Source organism: Podarcis tiliguerta, assembly GCF_965153285.1.
Source record: "Podarcis tiliguerta genome assembly, chromosome: 13".
Classification (NCBI taxonomy): Eukaryota; Metazoa; Chordata; class Lepidosauria; order Squamata; family Lacertidae; genus Podarcis; species Podarcis tiliguerta.
Window position 1 is genome coordinate 28,263,401 of NC_139546.1, and position 12,047 is coordinate 28,275,447.

Sequence of the window (12,047 nt, forward strand, 5' to 3'; positions counted from 1 at the left end):
ATCAGAGCCGGGCGCGCCGGGCGATGGTTCCGGGCGCGCCGGGCGCGCCGGGCAGTGGTTCCCCCACAGTCAGCTCTTTCTCACGCAGGCGATATAGTTTCCAGTCCTTCCCCCCTTTTCCCTGCCACTTAGGGGGGGAAAATATCCTTATCAAAACGCCAGATTCCGTTTCTTCAAAAGCACTTTTAAAGGTTTGGCACGCAAAAGTCTTTGTTTCCAGCTATATACAGAGCGGAAGGCTGACTTCCTGGTTAAACCTTACCGCTTAGGTTCTAATTTAGCTTGCTTTTTTAACTTGCCAAATCCAAAGGTTCCTTAATTTGTTTCTTTCCCTTTTAAAATTTGTAATTCTCCTACTCACGGAAAGTTCTTTATAATCCAATTTGTCCCAAGAAGAAGTTGAGCGCTCCTCCGATCACGGCTGTGCGACGTGCCACTATGTCCAGTTTTTCATAGAACATCTGTGATATACTGCAGAACAGTCATCATAGATACATCAGAAAAATTCTCAGTAAATGTTTTATGGGTTCAACTTTGTAAAACAACAACAACAACTTTCCCAGCTTAAAATACTGCATTTCCCTCTCTTTTCAGCTCAGTTATGGCTCATTTCACCCAGGACTGAGTGATAAAACCTATTTCCCTTTTACCTACCAAATGGTCCCAAATGACAATACCCAGAATGAAGGGATAGTGCACTTGATAAAATATTTGGGATGGACATGGATTGGCCTTATTGTTTCAGATGATGACAGTGGTGAACGGTTTGTGCAAAGTATGAAATATATGCTCAATGAGAATGGCATCTGTGTTGCCTTTGCAGAGAAGGCACCATTAGTCTTTCTCCAATCCTCTAGTGCATGGAATATATTTTCTAAGGGAAATATCCTGGCAACACTTCATAGGACCAAAGCCAATGTGATTGTTGCAGATGGAGACACTTACTCAATGCAAGGTTTACAGGTGATGCTGTATACTGAGTATTACTTGGGAAGGAAACCCAAAGAGAAGGTTTGGATTACCACAGTCCAGTGTGATTTCACCTCAAGTGTTATTTGGAATAGCTGGAACCTGAAATACTTCCATGGCTCCTTGTTCATGACAATCCACAAAAACCATGTACCAGGATTTCAGAGTTTTCTCCAGATGTATGACCCTCACCAGCACCAAAATAGTTTATTTATGAAAATGTTTTGGGAAGCTGCATTTCAGTGCAGAACTCTAAATAAAAAGCACTGTACAGGCAAGGAAAAGTTAAATAGTCTTCCTGGGACTGTGCTTGAAATGAGCATGTCTGATCAGAGCTATAGTATCTACAATGCAGTCCATGCTTTGGCACATGCTTTACATGCTTTTCGTGCACAAGGGCAAAGAGTGAGGGGGAAACCTGCTGGATTGGATCATTGGACACTGCTGCCATGGGAGGTAATATGAGATATTTAGTCTCAGTACTTTTGCAATGGGTGGACTAGTGTTACACATGTTGCTAGTGAAGGTCAGAAATACTGAATCTTTGATGGACTTCAAACACCTTCGCTGAAGTCATTTAGTAAATAAGTAACCATAGTGAAGTTTCACAGACTTTCTGTGAAAGACTGCAAGTTCCCAAATGATGCTCAGTAGCTACTCTTAGAATGAGAGATGATATTTATAAATCCTGAGATTTGGTTTTCCCATCTAGCTCCAGGCATTTTTGAGAAAAATTCATTTCAACAACAGTGCTGGGGAGGAGGTATTCTTTAATGAAAACATGGAATTGTCTACTGGATCATATGATATTGTTAACTTGGTTACTTTTCCAAATAAATCTTTCATCCGAGTAAGAGTTGGAATGGTAGATTTCCAGTCTTCTAATGAAAAAATTACCATTAAGAAAGATGTCATTATATGGCCAAACATCTTCAACCAGGTGGGTAATTAAGATTTTAATAATTTGCCATTTTTCATAGTTTCCCAAAATCTGTGGGATTCAATCTAGAAAATGAAATGAATGAGTTCCATTGTTTCTCAAGACATGAGGGTTTTGGGGTTTGTTTTGTTTTGTTTTTTCAAATCCTCTCAATTTGCCATGAAAGAGCTTATTCCCTTACCTCTAATAACTAAAGGCTTTAGTGACGAAGAACTTGATTTTGGCACATACCAAATTGACCTATGTAGAAAAAATAAAGAAACCTAAACTGCCTCTGTTATTTGGATCAACTGAATCAACCTGATAACTTCACTTTAAAATGATACATAAATATCTCAATGGTGGACCAGTTAGATTATGCATAGTACTTTGACATTGCATGTGAATGGGACAAGGTTTTCTGCCCAAGTTTTATACCTAGTTATTTTATTTTAAACATTGGAGTGTGATCACTTTTTGTCTTTTTAAAACAGAGGTTAAATATACAACTTCAGGCTAAAATACAGAGAAATGAATTTATAACCTGAAATTCACCGAACTGTATTTTCTTCTTTTTATGGTTAGGCATTGCCTCCTTCTATGTGCACTGAAAGATGCCCCCCTGGATACTACAAAAAAGTTCGTGAGAGTGAACCATCTTGCTGCTATTATTGTTCTCAGTGCCCAGAGGGGACCATTTCACACCAGACAGGTAGGTAATTTCAGAGGCACTATCCAAACTATATATTTCAAATATTAATTGTTTTTAATAGACAGCCTATATTATATGCCTGGATTTTTCATTCAGATCAATTGGCCGCATTGGATAAGATAATGCAAAATGTTATGTTGACAATGTGTGTGTGTGGTGGTGGGGTTAAAAAGTTAGCATTCCACCACACAAAACCAACCGGACATGAGCTGTACATTACTAGATGCTTAACCTCTACATGGTATTTTCAGATCAGTCAGAACACAATGATAAAATATTTTTGGCCTAAGGCTGAAATAAATAGGCACATACAGCTAGGATGAAAAAGGATCTATTTATTAAATGTTACATACAAATCCTACAGAAAAAACTATAGGGGAGGAAACTGGCTCAGACTAAGAAATCCCGTGGCTGTAAAGGTGACAAAACCATGCAAACCTATCCACTGACCGCTTACCTGAGCCACACACTGAATGTGAGTAGAGGAAGTCTTATATCATCACCACCCTTCAAGCCTTACAACTGTCTGAATGAGGAAATTTAGCATCAACGACAGTCCCAGGCTGCTCCCAGGCTGTGCATCCTTCAGGTACAGCTTTGAGAGGGACCACCCATCCACAAGGTAGCCTAAGTGAAGGGGTGCCAACTTGAATAAAATATTGGGGGGGGGGCAGGTAAGCCCTGCCCCACATAATCAATCATATGACACGGTGCACGCATACAATTTGAATGATGATGCCCATCAACTTGCCCCTCAAATATTTTATGGGGGAGAGGGCTGAAGCCCCCTTGGCCCCTAAGATTTTGCACCTATGTCTAAGTGTGTCATCAACCTGCCCTATGAAGTTCCTTTTCCCACGTTTCTGCCAAAGTGACCAGATTCACCTATTTAAACACATGAAACTGAAATGCCAAATTAAATATCAGCCAATTGAACAATATCGTCAAATCAACCAATCAGCATGACTAGCCAAGTATTAAGGCAGCTCACCTAACAATCTCCTATTCCAATCCTACAGTATGGAAAGGGGGGGGGGCCTTTCTCACAAATCTAGACAAGCCAGCCAAAAATTCCTACTCAGCCCCAAAGTGACTACAGCAACTACAATGCAGAAAAGGGTGGGAGGGTGCCAAACAAGGAAAAGGAGGCTGGATGGGCTTAAATAATGCTCCTTTCAGTGTGTTGGTGTGCTGTACACACTATGTCTGTTTTCACATCAGCAAACCACATAACAGTGGGGGCTTCGGGGTTGGACTTGATGGCCCTTGTGGTCTCTTCCAACTCTATGATTCTATGATTCAGTGCCAGCTGCAAATTTTCCCCACTTCCCAAAACAATATCGGACATCAGAATAGGGTTTATCTAGCTTTTGTAGATTATTGACTGATGTGCTGTGTTGCATGATGTAGGCTGCATGCTGAAAAGCTCTGCCATACAGGAAATTTATGTGTGGTTTTTTTACAGATGCATATCAGTGTGAAACATGCCAAGAAGCTGAACATCCAAACAAGAAACAAAACAGATGTATCCCTAAGGTTACAACTTTTCTAGCCTATGATGAACCTTTAGGGAAAGGGTTGGCTTCCACTGGACTTACTTTTGCTCTCCTCACAGTCCTGGTGCTTGCAACCTTCATTAAACACCAGAAGACACCAGTTGTCAAAGCCAACAACCGGAGCCTTACCTACCTTCTGCTAATCTCCATTTTGCTTTGTTTCATTTGCTCCTTGCTGTTCATTGGACGACCCAGAATAACAACCTGCCTTTTCCGACAAGCTGCTTTTGGAAATATCTTTTCACTTGCACTTTCTTGTGTATTGGCCAAAACAATCACTGTGGTTGTAGCATTTATGGCCAGAAGTCCTGGAAGCAAGATGAGGAAATGGGTGGGCAAGAGACTATCCAACTACATTATCCTTTTTTGCTCTCTTATTCAAGTTGTCATCTGTGCCATCTGGCTATTCACATCTGCCCCTTTCCCAGATCTTGATATGGTCTCACAGTCTGGGATGATTGTAGTGCAATGTAATGAAGGCTCAGATGCTATGTTTTACATGGTCCTGGGCTACATGGGCCTTCAGGCCAGTATCAGCTTCATAGTGGCCTTCCTAGCCAGAAAGCTGCCTGATAGTTTCAATGAAGCCAAGTTTATTACTTTTAGCATGCTGGTGTTTTGCAGTGTTTGGATATCCTTCATTCCAACCTATCTGAGCACCAAGGGGAAATACATGGTGGCTGTGGAGATCTTCTCTATTTTGGTGTCCAGTGCTGGGTTACTTGGTTGCATTTTTGCCCCCAAAATGTTTATTATTTTTCTAAGGCCAGAAGTAAACACAAAGAACAATTTCTTTAGAAAAAACAATTTCACAAAATAGCTTAGGGAAATCACACTATTCTATTCCTAGAAACTGACTGCATGAGAGGCACTGGTATAAACACAGGAATTTGTAGAGTCCTTAATGGGTGCCCCTCTGCATACAAGAGAAAAAGCATTGCATTTAAAAAAATCAGTTCATGTGATAGCACTGAAATAATTAGAGAAATGCATAATGCATGTTACACTTGAAGATTTATTGTATATGTGATCATAGTTGGCACACACCCAATATATTTTTTCTCTAGTGTGTTCACTAGGAAAAAGTGAGGAGGAATTAAAGAACCTCTTAATGAGGGTTAAAGAGGAGAGTGCAAAAGATGGTCTGAAGCTCAACATCAAAAAAATGAAGATCGTGGCCACTGGTCCCATCACCTCCTGGCAAATAGAAGGGGAAGAAATGGAGGCAGTGAGAGATTTTACTTTCCTGGGCTCCATGATAACTGCAGTTGCTGACAGCAGTCACAAAATTAAAAGATGCCTGCTTCTTGGGAGAAAAGCAATGACAAACCTAGACAGCATCTTAAAAAGCAGAGACATCACCTTGACGACAAAGGTCTGTATAGTTAAAGCTTGGTTTTCCCAGTAGTGATGTATGGAAGTGAGAGCTGGACCATAAAGAAGGTTGATCGCTGAAGAATTGATGTTTTTGAATTCTGGTGCTGGAGGAAACTCTTGAGAGTCCCATGGTCTGCAAGAAGATCAAACCTATCCATTCTTAAGGAAATCAGCCCTGAGTGCTCACTGGAAGGACAGATCCTGAAGTTGAGGCTCCAATACTTTGGCCACCTCATGAGAAGACTCCCTGGAAAAGACCCTGATGTTGGGAAATTTTGAGGGCACAAGGAGAAGGGAACAACAGAGGATGAGATGGTTGGATAGTGTTCTCGAAGCTACAAACATGAGTTTGACCAAACTGCGGGAGGCAGTGGAAGACAGGAGTGCCTGGCATACTCTGGTCCATGGGGTCATGACTAAACAACTAAACAACTAAACAACAACAACAGTGTGTTCACAATTATCACCCAAATTTACACCCTTACATAAAAAAAAATTCATCCAGACTGGACTATGATAATTCCCACTGTGCATGCTGCCCTTTAAAAGTCCAGAAACTAAAATTGACTACAAAATTAGGCCAACTGAAAGGTGTTTAGGAGGGGTGGGGGTAGAAATCAGGACATATCACTTTTCTCTCATGTGCCATGCAGGGTCATCACCTTAAGAATATTATTGCCTGTTTATCTGTTTGTTTTGTAACACAAAACCCCCCAATAAAAACTAATTTTTTAAAAAAGGATTACTGTTCTACAGAGGAAATATCTGGTATGTATTATTGCTGGTGGCCAACCTCAGAGGATATTGAGTGATGGCAACAATAATAGGACACATCTGCTTGTATCACAAGTCCAATCCAGGATGGAATATGTTGGACTAGGCAGTCCAATAGTTTGACTTAATATTAAACACCATAATGTAACTCCAGTCCCTAGAGAACACAATTTTGCCACAACAGTGTATTGGTGAATGGTGGACATTTCTAACCCCATATTGAACAGTTTCAGGCATAAGCATTAGAGTGTGCCCATATGCTCATATCTAGTTGGTTACATGTATTAATCTCTATGAATAAAAATTATGTACTCTTAATTGGATTGTGGGGTGTATAGAGTGTAGTTTAAAGAAGCGGTAGAAGAGGGTTCTGGGAAAGTTTGTAAGCATGACTTGAAGAAGAAAGTAGATATCTTTCATGAAATCCACATGTCTCAACTTTTGGTTGTCCTTAACGTGAAAGGCAACTGGGACCTTTAAGGAGTAGCATAAAGTCAAATTAACAAAAGGGAGTAGATGATTATGCAAAGTGCATGTGGGGAAAGTGGAATTAAATAACTTAAGTGAAGGAGAGCACACCACATCTCAAGGCAATATGTTCCCTAGTCAAACTGGGGACATGCCTAAAATTGTTTCTACACTATTTTATTTCCCTTGAGCAGATTTCCCTTATGTGTTTTTTTGTCCCACCTTCTCTTCTTTTATTTTTCTCTCCCAGATAAAAGTTGTATAGATAGACTCAGATATGAAAAAATACACTACTATTAAGAATGTCTGCACATGTTTATTCCGTTCAGGCTTTAATAAATGGTGACACATCATACTATCCTAGAAAGGTAAAGTAAAGGTAAAGGGATCCCTTAGGTCCAGTCACAGACAACTCTGGGGTTGCAGCGCTCAGCTTGCTTTATTGGCCGAGGGAGCCGCCGTATAGCTTCTGGGTCATGTGGCCAACATGACTAAGCTGCTTCTGGCGAACCAGAGCAGCGCACGGAAATGCTGTTTACCTTCCTGCCAGAGCAGTACCTATTTATCTACTTGCACTTTGACGTGCTTTTGAACTGTTAGGTTGGCCGGAGCTGGGACAGAGCAACAGGAGCTCACCCTGTCGTGGGGATTCGAACCGCTGACCTTCTGATCAGCAAGCCCTAGGCTCTGACTGTACACTGTACCCTGCTGACTGAGAATATGACTTCATGCATCTGAGGAAAACTTATGTCAAGATAAATTGACTTTGCTAGTAATGCAGTCAGGCAAATTCCTCTGAGTATGAAGAATCTTGTGAGGGAAAGTTATAACTGTTTTATAAATTGTGAGCTTTTTTAAAAGAAAGAAAGAAAAGAAAACAGTTCCTTTAATTTTTTTACTCCGATATTTCCGTTTGTTTGTTTTTCAAATAATTAATTTTTTTAAAAAATCCCGTGTGTTATCTTATTTTTATGATATTGTAAGCCACCTTGAATTGGTATTTTTACCAGACAAGTAGGATATCTTCTACTACAACATACTATAAACTAACGTTATTTTAAGGTAAAGCGTGTATGTTTGGGTTGCAGTTTAATTCTGCAGCTTTTGAAAGGTGCCTAGCTTCTCTGTAATTATCAGAAGTACTGTAATTCAGAGTGTGCTGAAGCCCCAAAGGATTTACAGATATAACTTTCAAAATTATTGACATTATGAATAAAATAAAGGGGGAAAGTCAAAGATGCATGTCCTTACATAGCCTTTGAATGTGAGGTTATGTAATCTCAGATTAGGTGCTCAGGCTAGAATAAGCGCATAGATACTGTTCAGTATAATTCCCACTGTCTCTTTTTACAATGATCCATAATGTTGTTCTTTATTCTGTTGCTTCTGATGCTGCCTCAAGCCATCAGCAAGAACACGAAAGGATGCCACAGAGGAGAAAGAGATAGTTCTCAGTTTGATTATTATAAGCCTGGTGACCATGTCATTGGTGGACTTTTATCATTGCATGCTCTTGTTTATATACATGAGAACTTCACAGGTATACCCATAAATTTCAAGAACAGGGTGTTTCAGTAAGTCTGTTATTTTATTTGAATGTAGGGCAAATTCCAAGTTTGATACCTTAATATCAGGGCTAAGTAACTTGGTGGTGAGAACAATTTATTAGCTCTACTCAGTACCATAGCAATAACTTTCATGGCAACTGTAGCATATGCCAGTGTGGAGTCATATGAAGTGAATGGTGCCTATTAGACTACTTTACACGTTCACCAGAAGCTGTAATTTCCTGGAAATCTGGAAATTGAATGAACATGGAAATCTCCTATAGTATAATAGGTTAACTGGAAACCAAATGCCTTGTTGAATATGCAATTTGAAAGAATGGTTCAGATCTACTTGTTGCAGTTCAACTCCGCCATTATTCTGTTCACAGTGCACTGTGTATGCAATGCATCTCTCTCTCTCTCTCTCTCTCTCTCTCTCTCTCTCTCTCTCTGTGTGTGTGTGTGTATTTCAAACATCATATTTAAACAGCAAAGCCATGTTTCTATGGATGCCCCTTAACCAAACAATTCTCTTTCTCTGGAAGTTATGTAAAGCCTTTAACTGGCCATTTCGTGTATGTGTGACTACCAGGCAACATAAGAGAAAAATCTTTCTATTCTGGCTCCCCAGAAATCAGCCAATAGTGAGTTATTCTGATGAACTCTAAAATTTTATTTTTATGCTTTTGCTTTCTGTTTTCTTGTGGGTTTGAATCATGTTTCCTATGAGAGTCTTGAGAATGCAAATGAAGCAGCTAAAAGATGTATCAAAAAAATCTAAGTCAATGACTCTCATTTTAGGCCGATGTTGAAAAACTTCCAGCATGCTTTCGCCATCAATTTTGCTGTCAATGAGATCAACAATAATCCAAAACTCTTGCCAAATATTACCATTGGGTACCACATCTATGATAATTTCTTAGATGAAAAAATGAACTATGATATCATCCTCACCCGGCCATCATCTCAAAAAGAAAGATTTCCTAATTTCAGGTGTGGAAGGCAATATAAAATGTCAGCAGTTGTTGGTGGGCTATCCTCTGATGTTCATATGCAGATAGCTGCTATTTTAGGCCTCTATAAGCTGCCACAGGTAAGGATATGCAGAACCATGTTCTTCACCATTTCATTATGGAAGAAACAACCTCTTGTTCAATCTGTCAAACATTTGATTGGAAGAGCTCACATCAGGGAGATAAGCACACTAAATGGTGTCTTCCAGATGAAGTACCTTTGCACACTTTTTCAGAGTCTTGCTGTTTTTAGGACAGGACTGACTACTTGACTTCTTATATGATAGACATCTCTTGCAATAGATCAACAGATGCTTCACAGAAGGAGACATAAAGGTGTGATTTCACTTCCTCTCTCTTTCCTCCCTCTCACACATGTTTGCACAAGAATACCAAATGAAAGAGGGGGACCCCAAAATAAATAAATAATAATAATAATAATTTTGATGGAAATAACTCTGTGTGCATAAGTGATCAAGACACTGGGCATATTAGTAGAAACTATGGAGTACATATGCATAGAAACTGGAAATTGGAAGGTTTAGAAGGACTATTATGACTGTTGATTAATATATAATACTGATTGTTTGCTAATTTATTTATTTTAATTTTAAAATGCTTTTATTTTCTTGTTACAAAATTATATACACATAAATCATAAAACATGGCATGACAAACAAACAAAATGGTCATTAGGGTGGTAAATTACTAAATGTACTTTACAGTACATAATAATGAGATGATTAAAGTAAACCACTAAATGAGTTCTTCAGCAAATTCTTTACATGGGATTTGTATTGATGTGCAGGAAAGCCCAAACATGTTCTGTCTGGTATACAAATGGAATATGGACTAGGAAATTAACAAATAAATAATGGTGCTAACACAAAAGACAAAATGATAATAATAATGCAACAGGGTTAGGCCCTGGGCCCCTTTCCAAACCACCAGGTTTCCTCCCACCCTCCATCCCCCCCCCACCTTGCAGACTATAGGTGCCGACTCCTTGGGGTCCTGGGTGCCCAAGCATCCACAAAATTCCCCATGAAGGGGCTGGGCACTTACAAATTTAGGTGCCAGGTGCATGCATTTTTGGCACCAATGGTTGCAGGGCCAAGTTTGCATTCCTGCTGCAAAGAGATGGCTGATGGTCAATGTGGATCTTGGGCCTAATAAATGTTAGTAACTCTCGTATGGAGTACATGACCTGCATTTCTCAATTTTATTTTATCTCTCTGCATACTGGATAACATTGTTTGCCCCCCTCTCACAACTGCTGGAAGAAATTACCAGCTAAGCAGTGATGGGAAGAGACTGAACAGAAAAGTGGTTAGCAGTGCCTTCTTAGTTATTTATTTTATTAGGATTCTTCTATTTTCCTCTGACTGGGCCCAGGGAAGACTTCAGAATTCTTTGAAGGTAGAGTCCAGTTCACCTGTGCCTACTTTTATGTGACAAAATTAAACTGCAACCAGGTTTTAAAGTCTTTTTCGCACCTTATGTTCTTTCTCAACAGCTCAGTTATAGCTCAGTTGACTCAGCGCTAAGGGATACAACTCGGTTCCCTTTTTTCTACCAAATGGTCCCCACTGAAGCTTCTCAGTATGAAGGAATAGTGCATTTGATCAGATATTTCAGATGGACGTGGGTTGGACTCATTGTTTCCTATGACAATTTTACACCTGAGGTCTTGGGAAGTTTGAAATCACTATTTAGTAGGAATGGCATTTGTGTTGCTTTTACAAAAATAGCGCCTGGTCTTTTCATTGAGAGGGTGAATAAAACTACAAACCAGATGTTTTATGAAAATGATACCCTGACAGCTCTTAGTATGACTAAAGCCAATGTAATTATTGCATATGGGAAAACTTCTCTTATGCAACCTTTACAGTTCATATTGACTATACATGAGCCATTCAAGAAGAGGCCATTAGAGTATGTCTGGGTCATTTCAGCCCACTTCGATTTGACCTCACCTTTTCTTCATACAAACTGGAATTTCAAATTATTCCATGGTTCTTTGTCCATGGTAATGCATGGAAATGAGGTGCCAGGATTCCGGAACTTTCTCCAGACCTTTAATCCTTACCAGCACCAGAATGATGCTTTTATCCAGGTAGTCTGGTATTCTATGTTTCAGTGTTCCATCACAAATTCTGTTATGAGGGAAATAAATATCAAAAACTGTACTGGGGAGGAAATGCTAGGAAGTCTTCCAGAGACAATGTTTGATTTGGATATGTCTGGTGAGAGCTACACTATCTATAATGGAATCTATGCCTTGGCACATGCTTTACATGATATTTACTCCTCCAGAAAGCCATTGGTGAGACGAACAGCAAGATTGGACCTTCAGACAGTAGAACCTTGGGAGGTAATGTTTTATATTTAGTGGCACTACTTTAACTGTGAGTTATTTTTTAGCTATTTGAGAATCTGATTGTGTCAAAACAGTGGAATTTTAATAATAGTATTATGGAAACACTGATAAACCCTTTACTTGTCAAAGTGGCTTTGTAAGAAACCTGGCATATATTTCATTGAAGCTTCCTTTCAGTGAAAAATGATTTTAAGCAGAGTATATGTTTCTACATGAAAATATATTATTTGCAGATCTCTAACTAAATATTAAAAAGTGAAAAACAATTTTGTGGAAACATCGTTTTACTTTATCCTGCAACATTGTGAGGAAGATTGGACACTCAACATAAA

The 12,047-nt window shown here is 39.3% G+C and overlaps 2 protein-coding genes across 2 annotated transcripts in view; both read left to right on the forward strand.

Moving 5' to 3' along the window:
- Positions 1 to 440: 440 nt before the first annotated feature.
- Positions 441 to 6,242, forward strand: LOC310663342 (vomeronasal type-2 receptor 26-like). Its single transcript, XM_083411141.1, has 3 exons — positions 441 to 1,909; positions 2,474 to 2,600; positions 4,066 to 6,242. Exons 1-3 carry the CDS (start codon positions 1,751 to 1,753, stop codon positions 4,974 to 4,976), a joined length of 1,197 nt encoding a protein of 398 aa, XP_083267267.1. The 5' UTR covers positions 441 to 1,750; the 3' UTR covers positions 4,977 to 6,242.
- A 2,885-nt stretch (positions 6,243 to 9,127) lies between these two features.
- The window catches only part of LOC310662094 (vomeronasal type-2 receptor 26-like), a gene marked incomplete at both ends in the record, with an annotated part of 371,804 nt that continues 368,884 nt past the window's right edge, over positions 9,128 to 12,047 (forward strand). Inside the window, 2 exons of the mRNA XM_083408863.1 lie at positions 9,128 to 9,415; positions 10,852 to 11,709. Of these exons, the coding sequence (XP_083264989.1) occupies positions 9,128 to 9,415; positions 10,852 to 11,709 (1,146 nt within the window). The remainder of the gene's footprint in view (positions 9,416 to 10,851; positions 11,710 to 12,047) is intronic.

Bases quoted from the DNA above. Each gene is read 5' to 3' on its own strand.
- LOC310663342 (XM_083411141.1), top strand. From the start codon at position 1,751: ATGGAATTGTCTACTGGATCATATGATATTGTTAACTTGGTTACTTTT. The intron at 1,910-2,473 runs GTGGGTAATTAA...TTTTATGGTTAG, and splicing joins GGCCAAACATCTTCAACCAG to GCATTGCCTCCTTCTATGTG. The intron at 2,601-4,065 runs GTAGGTAATTTC...GTTTTTTTACAG, and splicing joins GACCATTTCACACCAGACAG to ATGCATATCAGTGTGAAACA.